This window comes from Orussus abietinus, unplaced genomic scaffold (assembly GCF_000612105.2).
Source record: "Orussus abietinus isolate OABI.00-Male unplaced genomic scaffold, Oabi_2.0 scaffold7, whole genome shotgun sequence".
Lineage (NCBI taxonomy): Eukaryota > Metazoa > Arthropoda > Insecta > Hymenoptera > Orussidae > Orussus > Orussus abietinus.
Genome location: NW_019394453.1, coordinates 2,237,288 through 2,254,362, shown reverse-complemented (window position 1 = coordinate 2,254,362; position 17,075 = coordinate 2,237,288). Strand labels below are relative to the sequence as shown.

The 17,075-nt window shown below is 47.5% G+C and overlaps 1 protein-coding gene across 2 annotated transcripts in view; it reads left to right on the top strand.

The window, feature by feature from the left end:
* The window catches only part of LOC105704113 (putative uncharacterized protein DDB_G0271982), a 287,296-nt gene that overhangs the window by 107,164 nt on the left and 163,057 nt on the right, over positions 1 to 17,075 (top strand). For both annotated transcript variants that reach the window (XM_012433061.1, XM_012433062.1), the window contains exon 3: positions 6,832 to 6,921. In XM_012433061.1, coding sequence (XP_012288484.1) covers positions 6,832 to 6,921 — 90 coding nt within the window. The remainder of the gene's footprint in view (positions 1 to 6,831; positions 6,922 to 17,075) is intronic.

The window sequence follows — 17,075 nt, the reverse complement described above, 5'->3', positions numbered from 1 at the left end:
GAAATGCATCCCCTGCACCGCGAGGATGCAAGTCGAATTTCGAGGAGATAAATCCTAGGTCCTTTCTCGCGGTTAAAGCGACAGGAAAAAATGTCAAGAGGGACGACTTAAGTCCTCGATGCAGTCGGCCGACATGCGAGATTCGAAGGGTTAGGCTCGGCTTGTCGGTAAATATTTAAGCGACATTAGAGAGAGAGAGGGAGAAGGGGGCAATGCAATCCGGGCGCTGCAGATCTCGCGGAGACGTAGAATGGCTCTCGGTCGCCTTTCTAACCGGACCCTTGGTGTAATGGACATATAATAAGTTGGGTTGCACAATTAATATTATAAATATTCCGCTAATACACGGGGGTTATGTAAGCCGCCTTCTTAAGCCGGCGGTTGCGTATGGAAAGGGGGCACTACCGGCGCGTACGTGGTTACACGTAGACGAAGGTAGACGCTTTCAGACTTCAGGCTTCCCGGCATGGTCTCGCGACCGCACGAGATCGGCTGTGCCTCTCTACCGCATTGCAAATCATTTTCATAGTCCTGTTTTTATGACCGAAAGTTGAAATTTACGAGCCATCCCGCTGTCGTAACTCACCGCCCGAGAGTGGGATTACGCGAGTGATACGGATAAGCGTTAAAATTTCTATTAGAACGGTCCACGCGAAAAACCTCTAATCCATTAACGACTCGAACCACCGTGGGAATCGACGCCGCGAAAAGGGCGCCAGGATATTCCCAAGTGCTCACCTTCGATAGGTTGGACTCGAGGTTGGTCCTTTTATCGGGAAAAAATCCCACGACTATAAACGTCCATCTTCCATGAGATATCGGGTGCCTTTATCTATTTTCTGCTAATTGAACAGAAGACATGCTGCCGAGTCGATATTTTTGCCCTCCTTTGCATCTAAGGAAGAGTCTCGAGGAGATATTCCCTCGGGAAATCATGGATCTTAATATTCGATGTCGCGTGGAAATCAGCTTAAAATTGCCGAACGACACTTTTTACCGAATTGCATTGTCGCTTATCATGGGAAATGAATGACAATCGGTTCTCATATAAGAAAATCGTTATCACTGGTTTCCGAGTGAACACTCCCTTGCTTTCCTCCTTTCACTAGACAAAGTTCCAGAATTCCCATTTTTTTCGGGAGGTTGAGCTTTAAAATATTTCCTTCCTATTGAAGATAAATGCCATGCTTTAGGTAGGTCGCGCGCCTCCGTTGAATATTAATTATTTTTTATCCTCTTTTCTATAAGCGGAACGTGAATGGTAATTAGGCGGTACCGATGGAGATTTCGCAAATATTCTCGATAGCTCGCGGGAAATTTCCCCAACGAAACGTGCCCACCTCCGGATTATCATCCACGAGATTCAATCCCGTCTGCAATCTCGCAGTATTACGGAAAATAAGAGAAATCTTGGGAAAGTAAAACGTAACGTCGGTTTTAAACGGAGTACTGCGTAATGTTGCGGCACATACGTAATGTGGCGATAATAATATCGGCATCGTATTGCCAGAATATGGGCATGTGCAATCACGGGGCGAAGCGCATTCACACGTCTTCGTTTATTCCGGGCCTCTAATGTGCTCGAATCAAGGTACCTTGATTGAAGAAAGCGGGAAGAATGTACCTCCATTGCGCCTGTATTCGATTTATTTGCCCTCATTGTTAGCGATTCGCGTCTCGATTTTTCAGCAATCTCTGCGAGGTGCGAAGAGAAAGTGGAAGTGCACTTAGTTTCCTTATTACCTGTTTCCGGGAAATGTGTTAACGTCAGAGCCATCTTTCATAGCGCAAAAATGGAGGACGAATCTGGACCGAGCCGATGCCATTTGTTTGCGATAACGTGAAAAATTGATTACGCGTCTCTAGATCCTTATCCGGTGTTACTTGGATCTCTTTCTTTCTCCTCGCTTTGTCTCGGTAGATTTTCCCAGCCGCTAAGGGAAAAAGAGGTCCTCTGACAAATTGACGTAATTAACGGCTCCTTACTCTCGCTTTCTCGAATCCACAACTTCTCCCCGGTTTATCGAGGTTAATTTATTTCCTCGTTTCTGATTTACGCGTCCTCGATTGAGCCTGCCGAGCTTCCATTTTGTCTGTTTGCCGATCTGCGCGAAACATGATTTTATTGCAACTTCCATCCAATGAGGACTTTCTCGCGGGTTTCTAGAATTTAATCATTCCCGTATCCCATCGCTCGGGTGGCCGTCGACTAAGGTGCTTGGTCATACTTGAAAGTGCACATTCTGTCGCAAATGACTCTTCCGTCTTATCAGTTCTTCCCCTTGGAGCCCTACTTTTCTACATTTAATTTTCTCCAAATACTTCCCGACATCTACATTTCTTCATCTCACCCTCTATCACGATGATGATCCACTTGGAAATGCACATTTTGGAACTCCACCTACCTACCCGGAATTTCCTGTAAAAATTCCGTATATAGATATATTTTTGCACGGCCAATTACGATTTTATTCCAGCTTCCATCAACATGCGGTGGGGATTATTTGGAAATTAAAATACTACTAAAATATACCCATCAGTTAATAATTCAATTCGTACATTTAAAGGAAAATATATCGTAGAAATAAAGGAAAAAAAAAATTATGGCGAGCCTCATTGATTATCCGTCTCGCACATTTATCTAAATCTTAGTAACGATAATGCGTCTCGCCGCCCAGCAGCGGTCGAGCATAAGTGGCGGAATAAAAAGGCGGGAAGCGCAAGAAACCAGAGGCCGGGAATAATCCGCAGGCTTCTCCATCGCCTCGCTTATTCGTTTAGCTTAACTTAGTTTAACACTCTTAAAGCGGCTCGGCCGCGTCTCCGTAAACGCGAACATGAGCACGCAACACTCTAGAGCGGAGTTTCTTGCAAAGGAGGGGCCTCGATTCTGATCGTTGACCAGCCGAGAGCACGCATCGCTCCGTTTCAGTTTCCTCGTAATAAATCTATTATCCGGTCGTCTCCGGTGGTCGGTTAGCCTGGCAAGACCTTGCGGAAAGGCGGGGAAGGAAAAGAAACCGCCGCGGAACGGCTCGGTCGCGTGTAATTGTTCTAAACGTTTTAATAACCGCGCGTCGCGTGCGCGAAATTGCCGGCGCAATAAAGGGGAGTACTCGCGCTTTCCAACGGTGACACCGAGATGCGATCTTAATTGTTCCGCCATGACGAGTGCACCGAGATGTCTCATCCAGGGTTTATTTCGAGTTGCATTTCCCGGCTGCACTAATTGTTCCATTAGCGAGGACGAGACCTCTCCTTTGCCGCCACCCAGAGCCGCGTTTTTCCTCAAATTATTCCCTCCTTCCATAAATTCCAATTTCCAGCAGGGATTTTTCACTCGTCTCATGTGTAGGTGAAACTTGATAACCCACTGATAAGAATCAATGGGAATTTACATACATTTTTTCCACTTCGTAACTGAAGGTTTCGATCGTTGCATTGAAAAGTTATGAATTAGATGTATTAATACACGTAACATTGTACATTTACCGTGTCAGGGCAGTTTTACTTCAATTACACGCAATGTTATGTCATTATTTTCTTGAATTTAATTTAGAGGCTTAAGGCGACGTCACAGAGACAATGTAATTTTATCGCAATTTATCGTGTCATTAAAATAACCTCGTCTCGTTGAAAAAAAAAAAAAATGAATTTTTGTTTGTTAGTGAGCGATTTAGGTGGCTCGGTAGAGTTTTGCGCCAAGTACGTGACTGAGGACGCATGGGTCCGAATCGCCCTTATCTCGCGGAATCACCTCGAAATTTACGTTTTCCTCCGGTTTTTCGAGAGGGCGATATAAATCCTCTTTATTCTCATAATTTGTCGAAGGTAACGCGCCGTGACGTATTGTTCTCCTCGCGGTCACGGAACTCGTTATCTTCGACGTCATCAACCATGGTCCGTGTACTTCATACGGAGAGTCCTGAGAGTTTATCTTGTTTTTTTTTTCCTCCGAGGATTCGAATAATTTCTCATGAATTTGCGGCACGTCGAGGCGTCTCGGGAAGTGGCCCGTAAACTCGCGGGTTTGCGTTTCGACCGCTCGTGTCGCAAAACGCGGTCTTGATCGTTTCATCCTGACAGGGCTTGGCGTAAAAGGACCTCCCCTGCCGAGTCCTTGCGCCGTTTTACTCGAAATGACTCCCATAATTGTGTCGTCTTCGCGAGCGAGGTCTTTCACCGCCTCTCGTGCAGCCTTCTAAGATTCCTTAAATGTCTTCAGCCCCTGCCTTAAAATTTATTTTAACATTGCGCGTTTGGACTTTAACATTAACATTTCCTTTTCATCCTTTCATTTACCACGAGTCTTACTCGCAATTTAAAATATTTTGCCTCGTACCATGACTCTGTTTCGTCATTCTCTAGCTTGCCCATCACGCGGCAAAGTGTCGACTTTCGATATTTCTTAATAAATCCCTCAATAATGTCTCAATAAAAAATATTAATTAATTTCTTCTGGTTCGAATTGTCGAGGACATCTGATGATTACGGATTGCCGTGGCGAATAATAAAATTAATGTCGCGTACTTCCAGCGCATGCTCGTGAACGTCATACGGCAATAGGTTGACATCTCGGCATTTTTTAATAAATCCCTCAATAATTCCTTAATAAAAAGTATTAATTAATTTCTTCTGGTTCGAATTGTCGAGGACTTCTGATTAAGCATTGCCGTGGCGTATAATAAAATTAATGTCGGGTATTTCCAGCGCGTCAGTGCGCTGTTCTTTAACATTCCTCAATATTCGACGACGGGTCGAATTTAAATATTTTTCAATAAATCCCGGAATAATTTCTTAATAAAAAATATTAATCAATCTCTTCTTGGTCGAGACTTTCGTTCGAGAGACATCAAGGATCGACGTCACGAGGAGTCTCGCGGGTAATAAAGTTAATGTCCCGCGTTTGCGGCGCGTCGGCGCGCTGCTCGTAAACTCGCGGGGGTTTGCGCTTTCGCCGCTCGCGCGTTGACACCGTGCCACAAGATGCGATCTTAATTGTTTCCCCATGACACCGCGGCATGCCAGCCCCGAGAGGCCGGGCCTTTATGCCCTGTTTTATTTCAAATGACTCGGATAATTGATCCATTAGAGCCGCTCGGCGCGCGCCGACTCGCGACGCGTCTTTGCGGCTCTTTTTCCGCACCGTCTATCGATCGCACCGCGTCTCGGGATCGACCTAACGTTTATCCGACTATCTGGTAATGAACTTTTGCTCGATGGATTTACGACTAGCCTGGAAAACCACCGAGGACAATAAAAACCGAGCGCGTGCTCTCTATTCCGCGGCATTGCGGGAAAATCGATAGCGCGATCCGTAACAATTAACAAGACGCGACAATGATCGATAAAATCGTCTTGGAATTATTTTTCCATTTTTTAATGAACTAGTTTAATATTAGTCGATTGACGGTATCATGCAACACTGATAATAGCGTTCTTGCGAATGTTCTCGGGGAAAAATTGATAACCGGAAGAGGAGAAAATTCCGAGGAAATTGGGCCGCGGAGAATCGCACGCGCCGAGCACGCGCTAGAATCGCGCGCATGCCACTCGTCGTTATCATAGCCAAGGCGAGGTCTTATCGGTGCAACTGTCATAACACGGGCCGCCGTTATGTATGAGTACACATTGAATGCAATAAACCGGTTCCGCAGGGCGTAGTGCGTATGCAGTGATAGCTACAAATCACGGCGGCCGCTAGATCTGGATCGCAAGTTTGTAATCAGCTGCCGATTGGTCTTATCTCGATATGCGTGTCAGCGAGTAATCGTCGGTACTTAACACGCTCTTCATCTCGCGTCTACTCGACTCCATTTCGTTCCACGTTATCCGAGCCCTGCCGAAGCTCTCTCCGTTATCACTCGTGGTAAATTTCCGCACGAATTACGCCGGATAGATTTCCCACCCATCTCGAATTTTGCTTAAGGGGATATGAAAGCGGCATCCGAGAAATCAATCGTTAATGAAACTTTCCTTCTCGAAATTTACAACGTGAACACGGAGGCTAGGTGGAAGAATCTGACACCCGTAAAATTTCATTTTTCATAAAAATTAAAAAGAAAAGTCTATAAAGAAAATTTTTAAAAATTCATATTTTATGGATATCAGGATCTTCTTAATAGCCTCCGTGTTCATGATATACAATTTAAAATGTCCTGATGTCCCCTTCGCGATACCCTAATGATTTCATATTGTAACGGAGAACCGTTGAGCTTAGGAAATGTAATCTCGAAAATTCCGGAAGAGGAAGCGAGTTGATAAGCGTTGATAAGTGCTCGGTTTTCGAGAGGGTGTCGGTGCACCCAGGAAACCAGTCCTGCTCGCCTTTTATGAAGCGATCACTTTACCAACTACACATTGTATCCCGAGCAATGTAGACTGCTAATCTCGCGATAAGAACTGCTTACATATCTTGGACTACCTTCGTGGCGGAGTTTGCGGGGGTGCAATTGAATATTCACAAAGGTCGCGGTACCGACTAAGTACCTCGTCGAGGTGTCCGGGTCATGGGTGCTCTTTTCAGATTTCTATAGATTTTCCATGCAAAAGTCCGATACGAGATGAACTTGTGATCGAGAGGTTATCCCCTTGGAAATCTGTGAAAACGAAATTTCCTTCTTTAGAAACCGATTTCCTTTGATTTCATATGATAAGGAACGCGATTCCGTAACAAGGGACGACGGGCCTTAAAATCAGGACAGTGTTTCGGTGATTTTTTGCGATTTCCTCGTGTCATCGAGCAATAAAATCTATGATTTCCCGAGTGAGTTAATAATATTAAACCGTGCATTGTTAAGTGTCGAGTAAATTTTCCCGGTTTGATTTCAGGAGGAGAGCGAGCTCTCGAGCAAGCGGTGGGCCAGCGCGCCCCGCCGCCCGGGTAGCCCCTGCATCCTGGGGGCCCCAACGTCCAGAGAGGTAAATCTCGCATATTAATCACACCTTCATCTACCATCACTTAGTCGAGTCCTAGATAAATGATTAACAAGTTCAATAAATTTAAAACTTGGTACGATCCTCAGGAAAACCCTTGGTTCATAGGAGTAGCCGTTGCATCCTGGAGGCCCTAGGGTCCGACAAGTCGATTGTCATTACTTATCAAGTAGTTTCAGATTATATGTCGCATCTAAAATTAGATTATATATATATTTAAAATATTTCCATGGCACTGTTCAGAGAAATATATCTTAGGTTCGGGGAGATTCTTCCCTCAGCGTTGGCAATACGCCGGAGAAGAGCATGGGATCATCAGGGCCGGACTGGCCTCGGTTCCGTGACTCGGCCGGAACTTGGTTCCCATTTTTTTTTCAGGTTAGAGAGAAAGAGGAGGTCTCTAACGACCCGGCCGGCACAAAGCGACCGATCTAACGAGTGGATCTCGGAAGGCGAGGATAAGTGGGCGCGAGCTCGCAATTACGCTCGCGCCGGTCAAAAGACCGGCCCGTGGGCCGCGTGTGAATCGGCCAGAGAGATATGCGAGAAGTCGACGAGGCAATCTCTCGGCGCGTTACAATCGAAAGACGCGCCTCCTATCGGGCCAGAGATAGGGATATATCGCGGGTCGAGGAGTCGGAATACCCCGCGTGTCTGGCCACACCTCGGCATGCGATGCGCTAGGATGCTGCGGGATGCGGATTCGTAAGGAGACGCTCCCCCCCTCGAGTCGAAAGAGCAGGAAGAATGCACCTGAGAGAAAGGTGACGAGCTATCCTAAATGTCACGGAAGAGGGCAGGAGCTCCCGAAGATGCGACTTCCTGGGTGCCTCCTGGATCGATATCGAGACCAACTGATCCAGGGTATGATGCGGTACAGGAGCCTGATAACGGCTCCATCAGCTGGGTGCTAGTTGAGAGTCTCGCCTGGTGTCCTTGGAAGAGAGTGGAGGGACTCTAGAAGTGGACTTTGGAAGTTAGGATGATTGGGTCAAGACCAAGTCGGAAGAGTGGAGGAGCTCTTGGAAATGCGACTTCCTGGGTGCCTTGTCCTGGTTAGAATTCGAGACCAACTATCGCTGGTCCAGGGCATGATGCGGTGGACCAGGGAGAGTGGTCTCGCCTGGTGTCCTTGGAAGAGAGTGGAGAAACTCTAGAAGTGGACTTTGGAAGTTCGAGTCCAAGTCTCCTCCACTTTGACCGACTTCCACCGACCCGAGTTCGGGTCCCCGATTCGGGGCACCCGGTGGACCTAGTTAGCGGATGATCGGAGGAACCTTTTGTCGCGGTTCCACCTTCCAGCGCGACACGGCCATCTCTCCGGAGACTCGTCTCCATACGTCTTCGTCTTCGCCTGGCAAGTTGGAAGAGGGCTCCGATCCCCCGATGCACGAGTCCATGGATCGTTCCCCGAAGGTACCAAACGAGCGGCGCAACAATAGATTCCTGACGCCCACGCTCGCGAGACAAAGGCCTGAATGGCCGGCAGATGCGCCCAGGTCCCGCGTCCTCCGTAGATAGTATATATATGGAACGTCGGCCGATGTGCCGCTCGTGACGAAGGTGCGGTACAGCCCGTGCGGTATAACTCGCGGAGTTACGTAATCCGGAGAAGAGCCGCGAGCGCGTGCTCGCCGACGATGACGACACCCTGGAGATCCGGGAGTGTCCACTGGGCCCGACCCATGCCGAGGTGGGCGCCCTTGGCCACGCATCCTGGATCCCTGGATCTCCGGATCCCAGATCCCGCAAGGTCGACTCTCCTGCCCCAAACATCCTTGGATGAGACATCCTTCCTAATGTCTCAGACACCTGTTCTCTCGCGTTGCCTGAAAAGACTCCCTGGAGATATCGAAACGTCAAAGTACATCTAGAACTTATCTCCAAACTGGGCACACCGCATCATCCGAAACATCAGCCCGCGATTACGGAGGTCCAAATAAAGGTTTCCAAACTCACCAAATTTGATCTTTCGAAAAAAATGTCTTTTTTCTTAGGTAAAAAAAAATATTGTTTAGCAAAGACGAACCAAGAACGGATGTATTTTTTTTATGAAATTTCATGAGCACCACGTTCTTTCCGAGGGTCTCCATAATCACGTGTTGATGTTTAAAATGATCAGGTGCATCCAGGTCGGAGGAAATATTTATGTTCAGGGAATGACAATTTCATTGCACCTTGAGACACGTTTTCGAACCCTGGCCGGCATTTCGAATCGGCGAGACTCGGTCGGACCTCTCGGAGTTATCGGCTCCGAGAGGTTCGAGGTGACTCTTCCGATCGACTCGTAATTCCCGCTCGCGGTGAGTGGCGAGTACTCGAACCTCGGCCGAGCCGAGCGGGTCCGTCCGCTGTGCTCCCACAGTCTGTCTAAATGCTTGCCTTTAACGGACACCATGGAGTCCGGGCCGATCGTGAACGGAGTCAAACGCCGCGGGATTCCAAGGCTGCCGAAGCGACGCGACGCTCGCCGGCAGAGCCAGAACTAGGATTCCGACTATCGGAAGCAATCGCCAAGTGCCCCGGCAATAACTCACCCCGTCCATGGTGCACAGCCTACAGGAGAATGCACCGAATCGATGGAAACGCCGCAACGGGCTCCTCTGGTTCTCATCATCGAGTAGCCGTAAAATGGGCGATGACCCACGGTTGTTATCATATATTTCTCATATATTTGCTCCAGTTTGACCAAGGACTCAGATTATCGGATGCAATCGTAAAGTGCATCGGGAATAATTCACCCCGCCCATGGTGCAGCCCATAGGAAAATGCATCGAATTCTCATAATCGCGTAGCCGTAAAATGGACGATGACCCACGGTCGTTATCATATATTTCTCAAATATTTGCTCCAGTTTGACCAAGGACTCAGATTATCGGATGCAATTATGAAATGCATCGGCGATAACTCATTCCATCCATGGTGCAGCCTAGAGGAAAATGCACCGAATCGATGATAACGCCTTACGCGCTCTTCTGGTTACCATAATCGAGTAGCCATGCAATTGGCGATGATCCATGGTCATTATCAGCGAAGAAAAATGTCGCGGAGTCATAGATTTGCTCCAGTTTGACCATTTTTGCAGAGACGAGGCATGGCGAGGTGTCGGCGAAGGTCTCCGGTTTCGTTCCCGGTGCGGCCGTTCCGCAGCCGTTCGGGCAGGCAGCCACAATATCGTATTGCCAACGGTCGGCGAGGATGGTCGAGATTAGTTCCGATTGCTTCCAAGGAGAGTTATAGAAGGGGTTGGTAGCCTCGGCCAAGCATCGATCCCGACTACCGCTTCTGGCCGTTAATGAGTCATGTTTAATTGGCGTGGGAAGCTCCTAGCAGTACGTCCACGTAACGGAATCGCACCATGCCACCGCGGATGCATGGATGCATGGACATTAGGCCCTCGGTGCATCGCCTGCACCGCCTGCACCGCCTGCACCGCCTTCTGGCGCAAAACGTCGCACGGGTTCTCGACCTGGACGATTGTGCATTATTGTCTGACTATGCAGTTAGGATTTTCCAAGCCCGATTTTTTTAAAGGAACTTGAAAAATGTGCAGGATGCGACATTCAGGACTGTGAGCTACTCGATATTGCATTTCCTCATCGCTAAAAAAACTAGCGTTGTGCCAGTTACCTCTATCTCGAATTTATCGGTAAGAGGTAAGATGAGGATTTCATTATTATCAATTTCATTATTATCAAAGGGATGCAATTTTCCCAGCGTGGGTGGTGGGTCCCTTGGACCGCGGGCCGACAAACGGCGACTTTTCCCGACTGGGCGCGTAATTGTCATCGATAACCCGTCGTTACTCTGTACGCAACGTGTCGTTGTCGTGCGTCAGAAGTAGGCTGGCCAGCAGCCTTTGTAGCTGCCGCCTGCAACAGTCCCGAGCACAATACACCATAACGTCATGGCGGAGGAAAGAGTACCCCGCAAGAGGATTACGAGCCGCGGGTTGCGGACATTTTTTTTTTCGAGGACTTGTGGGAACGGGGATCGCGAGGTTTGCAAAATCGAAACCGAAGAGCGGGGCGGAAATGTCGTCATATTTCCGTGACAAAGTCGACCGATGCCTGGGCGATGCGCGTAATTGCATGTGCACGTGGAGGAGGGCATACAGGTGGGAGGGGACCCCGGGGCTCGTCAGGTGAGGGGAGAATCTCGCCCACTCTTGACTGCGTTAAAAGCCACCGGTTGTGCTCCTCTAGAAAGGAGGAACACCTTCTTCGCCAGGCTCTCGTATTATATTCGCTCGTCGCCCTGCCGAGTAATATGCAAAGCGAATGCCGGCAGGAGTCACACCCATCAACGCTATCGGCCTTGTAGGTGTCTCGACCCTGCCTCGAAAATGCAGGTAATGACTCTTGCAATGAGCTTCCTCCCACTCATGTCGCGAAAAAAGCTCACCCTAAGTGCTTCCTCAATTTAAGATATATCTACGGCGTCGACGATGATATTTTCACGTTTATGAAATTGTGGGACTGGAAAAGGAAGACTTCTTTAACGTGTATGTGGCGGTTGGTTCGTTATCACTAATCTCAAGAAAATGTCAGGTGTTAACGCGCTAATGTTAGGATGTTAGAATGTGATAAGAAAAAATTCCCGATGCAAGTTAGGTGAGGATAAAGAATTTCCCGAAAAAAGAGCTGCTCGGTTTAGCACCGACACGTTGATTAATCGATCGCCAATTAAGCATTGGCGATATTGACATTGATTATTTGACATTTAACCGCGAAGTTACGTGAGCGGGGACTCGAGGCTCCGGCGCGCTACCGGACCGTGAATTCATAACTAATATCGGAAAATATGTCAGGAGGTAATCTGCTAACGATTTCATTAAAATGTTGGAAAGTGATAAACCCCCGCAGATAGGACTTAACCGGTGGTTTCTGCTCGGGTTTAATTTAATGCACGATTAGACCGGTTACACCCGTGCACTTCGCTATCGAAACGGTGGAATGCATGTTCGCGCGGGCTCATTACTTTGATATTTCAATTTATAAGACCGAGCGCTATCGTGCCCGATAATGAAAGGGGATCTATCATTACCCAGGCAAATCTGATATATAAGACATTTGCACATACTGTTGCCGCCATGCACCGTGGGCAACTTTGTAAGATACCGGATTTCTGGCCGGCAAAAAATACCCCGATTACATACGCGATTACATTCCCGATCGCTGACTCCAGTGCACCGATCAAACACAGTATTTATTTATTTATGCCTCTGGACTGGATCAAAAGAAAGCAAAAAACAGTCCTTCTGATTAATACTTCCCGACGAAGAAAAATAATTATTCTTCGGATAACCAAAATATTTCAATGGTACTATTCAAACAAATATGTCTCTGGTTCGGTGACATTTTTTCTCTGTATACCTATTACTTTACAATATGGTTACGATTACTACAATCATGTTTTTTTTTCTCTTTATTTCTTTCCGTGTAATCGAAAATCAGTAACACTCCTTATTATGAAAAATGGTAATTCGTTAATTCCGCTCCGAAACCAACCGATGAAAGGTCTCTTTCTCTTCCTTTTTTACCTTCTACCTTTTAAAGTTACTCGACCTCTCCTTAAAATCCCGCTGCATATGGTCGCGTATGCGCTCTCTTGGCTCGGCAAGAAAATCCATTAAGGTGATAATTAAATAAATTTTTCGTTTTCTCGACGCATCCTGCGCATGCCGAGGCGCTCGAGCAATCGCGTTTCGAAATGGACACCTCGCTAATCGGTCCACGACTCCGAGGCGTCGCCATCTTGTCGACGGGATTCTTGCGCCGATGCACCCTATTAGTGGCCATAACCTATCCGCGGAACTGCATCGGGAACTGCATCGGGAACTGGCGATATATATCGGCGTTTCGATTCGGGTGCCATCACGTGCCGAGCCAGTTTCCATCGCGGGCGATCGGCTCGCTTATGTGCATCGCCGCATCTCGAGATCCCTGCATCCCTGCATCTCCTCGTCCTGCATCCGCGTTTGTTCTGACGTAAACAAATGGCCACTGAGGAGCTTTAAGCTCGCCGATGCACCGGCAACAGGTGCAGGAGCGATCGTACGGACGCGACGTGATCTCGTTAAATTCCCACATCTTGGGCACACATTGTTAAAAATCCTCATGAAATTCATCATTTCAGTACGCAATCTTAAAGTGAACTCACGGATGAGATATCGAAAGTACACGCATCCGATAAACCTCCAAATAAACGCATGATATCATGAAGTCATGTCGTAAACTTGCACGCCCTGAAAAATGCGCGATAGTCCTAACAAGGAATGTCACTTGGTTCGTGGCTACAATTATCGTTACTGTACCGAGAAATGAACATTCCTCGAATCAATGAAGTATTCCTTTGAACAGTGCCTAAGAAGTATTTTGCAAATTCGGAAGGAACGTTTCATTCAATTTATTCGGGTCTGAGTGAAGTAATTATTCTTTGAATTGACAGATTTCTCTGGTTCAATGACATTTTCTTGTCAATGTAGTAGAGGGGTCGGTGGATTTCTTTGGCCGAAGTCGCAAGCTGGGTCTCTGAGGGATTTAGACTCTTCGTGGTATCGACTCGCAGGACCTGCAGAAATACTCGACCCAGGTTTCTAGTCCCCCAAGGTGGTCGATGACCGCTCGTTATTCGGACATTAGTCGGCTAATGTCCGCCAAGAAGACACCGGGACGAATGCGCGGGGAAATCGCTTCCCGGCTGTCGTTAATTCGAAAAGCTCCGGCTCTTCGCGCTTTACCGTTCCCACCTCGCGAGAGGATATTAAGTGCTATTAAATTCGTATAAGAGCGCCGAAGAATCGACTTCCAGGTTAAGTTCGCCATTCAATCTCAATCTGTGACCAGAGACGTTCCCTCGTTCGATTTCAAAGAGTTTATTCTGTTTTTCAAGGATCTAGTCTAAAAAACCTTGGCACGTAAATCGATTCCCATCACGTCCACTTTTATACACACCTCATAACTGAAGTTTCACCCCGGCTAAAAGTTGAAATTCCAAATTAGAAAATGTATATAAATACACGTTACCGTGTTAATGCAGTTTTTCTTGAATTAAATTACCATCGATAATTGGCATTGATATAACAATGAGTACGTACATTTACAAAGTTTTATCAGGGTGTATCTTTCGTCGTTTTTATTGTCATTTTCTCATTTTTATTTATGCGCACAGAGGAATAGGTTTATTGAATTTCCAAGCGAGTGCAGTCAATCGATGCACCGAAATGCAGCAAAGGGTGAGATTGCTCATGCTCGGAGCAGCTGATAGCCGATCGATGCATTAGACTCGCTTTGCTTCCCATGGCGATTGACGCAACCCATTGACCCGAAGATTAATTGCTCCACTTTGTCGCTTTGTGGTGCCAATATCCTTTGGAGCGTCTCTTCGTGTGCTGAATGTTCCTCTACGAGAGAAATTTTCCAGGTCGACCGCCATCCGCGCAGACTTTCGTCCTGGCATTCGTTAGTCCTCGACATCCAGTCAAGAAATCCTCCATAAATCACCTCCACTGTTTCCCGAAATTAAGGTGATATGAAAGGATCATTCTATATCAAAAGGTTAAAATATTTCCTTCTTTCTCTAAATTGGGTGCACCGAGTCATTTGACGTTTCAGCACATGATTATGAAGACCAAGAAAGAATACGATGCCCGTGAAATTTCAGTTTTCAAAAATGTGCCCTCGGACCTAATTTGGGATAAATAAAAGAATTTCTTTATATATTTTTTTTTTGTCGAAAAATGAAATTCATCAGCACCGCGTTCTTCCTTAGAGACTCCATGATCACGTGCTGATGTTTAGAATTGTACCCAATTTAGAGAGAAATTTATTAATATTTTCACGTTTCGATGTGTACATAGAATCACCTTAACCCGTTCCTTGATATCTCGAGATTATATCCTGAGGAGTCGATTTTTCTGAGCTGTCTCAAGAAGTCTCATACGAATCGAGCAGGAACTGATTTAATCCAGACTTAGCCAGAGTAGACTAGACTTTGTCATGGCCATAGAATATAACGAAGCCGCCTTTTTCGGACTTCCAGGGTCCCCGATGGCAGTCCTTGGAAGGACTCCGTCTACAGTAGTAGGACGTGGAGTCCGTACCGGAACGTCCGCCGCCATTGCGATCAGTCGTTCGATCCGTTAGCACGAGGAAGTGCTCACGGAGTGCATAAAGGCGAGGGGACTATTTCCTCGTTTATCGCTTTTCATTTTTCCCTGGTTCTCGTTTTTTAGGGGGGAAATATGTCGAGTCAGTCGCTTCCAGCTTGGCCGGCAGTCGTAACATCTGCCGGCGAGTACCGTACAGGACGGTCCGTCTTCCCCGGCGCGTTTTGTTGCGCCTTATTGCGGATTCGCCGCGTGCCATTCAGCGCGGTTTTTCCGCCCGGCGGACTGCTTCGGCCGCAGGATCGGCTTACGAGGGGCTCGTGCAATAATTATAAACTTAGGACCGAAAGAAGCACTCGAGGAGGAAGCTGCAGGCCGATCCGCGAGTCGCGACACCGCGAGTCCAACAATGGACCCTCTCTTTGTGTGGTAGTCCGAGAGAGAGCTCGTGGGACTAACGAAGGAAGGGTTCCACTTGACTTATGGCCGTTGCCGGGATGTTCGGTGATCCAGGGATTTTTTTTCACCACTTCTCGAGGTGGCCATTGGTCGGTCGCGGCGCGGAAACGTCCGGTTTGGAGGCGCAACAATGGCCGGCCGGAAGAGGCCTCCCCTTGTTCCTCGAAAGTGCACAACCAAGTGCCGGGCGCCTAGGACTAACTTGATTTATCGTCCATCCTTTCGCCGGGGATGTTCGGCCTGGTACCCCCTGCGTCGTAAATACACGCCGCAGACCTCGTTCTCCTCGGGTGAACACTCGGTGAACAGCGAACACCCACCTGGAGAAGGTGTCACTCCTGTAGATGGGCGGTTGGGGGGTGATGGTACTCGGTGTCGGATACAACATCCTCCAAATGACCCTCTAAGAGGGTCTATTAATTTCTGCGAGTGGATCGGCACTCCTCTGCTGATAACTCTTGTCCGCTGTGTTATTGCAAGCCACGTAAGGTTTGATACATTTCGGGGGCGCGGCACTGATAGATCATGAATTTGTACCTTTGAGTTGGGATAAATAAAATTTGTCACATCGGGGAGAGGCTGTAATAAATAAGGGAATTTGCCTTTTAACTGTCTGAACCGATCGCCACACGCCGATAGTCTTGATCGAACTCCGGATCGCTGCATCGAGGTCCACCGGGGTATCGAGGATGATAAAGGTCGGCTTGGGTTATCAGCGAGAATCGTGACATTCGGACCTTGTGACTGCCTTGTGACTAGGCAGGAATCGGACTTGTCGCACGAGTCGGTTCCGTTTTCTGTTAGGAGCAATCAGTACTTTCTCGAGCCGTCATTACGTCCTGCGACGTCGGCCGTCAGTTGGGAAACTGTTGACCGATCTCTCGATACACTTGGCCCTCCTATTCAGGCGACAATATTTTCTCCATCCGATCATGCCGGAGCATCTCGGCCTATCTCCCTGGGATCTCGTAGATACATCCAGCCGTCAATCACCCAATTTACAATTGACCGGCCTCTCGTGTCGATCGACGTAATTGCGGAGTTGCTTGCCTTCGGCCATAGAAACGGGCCCGACAAACATTCTGGACTCTCGCCTCGGAAAGTGTGTAGCACCGATTAAGAGCGCGTCTAATGACCAGTCCAGGTTTCTGGATGATGGTCGCTGGACCGAGGGATGCGGCGTCGACCTCGTCGTCTCCCACCCAGAATAATGACCCTTTCCCGAGATGATTTTCGAGGAGAGGGATTTTTTCATTAATTTTAAAAACTAAGAAAATGGCCGACTTGCTCGACGACGGTCTACATGCTGAGAGATACTTGATAGTCGAAACAAGGAATTCTATTTGCTTCGGCACGTGTAAACGCTTGAAAATATTGCTAAAAATTCATCAGCTGATTTCGCAAACTTTTTCGGAAGGAAGCTCTGCTGTGGTTATATCAACATCTTATGCAATTGCACACAGTTTTGCTGTTGGTGCAATTAATGCTGCAGTAAGACACGTTATCAGCAATGTTGCCTTCTCCTAATGTGCTAATGTCATTTTTCTCCGTGTATAAATCCATCCTGCAA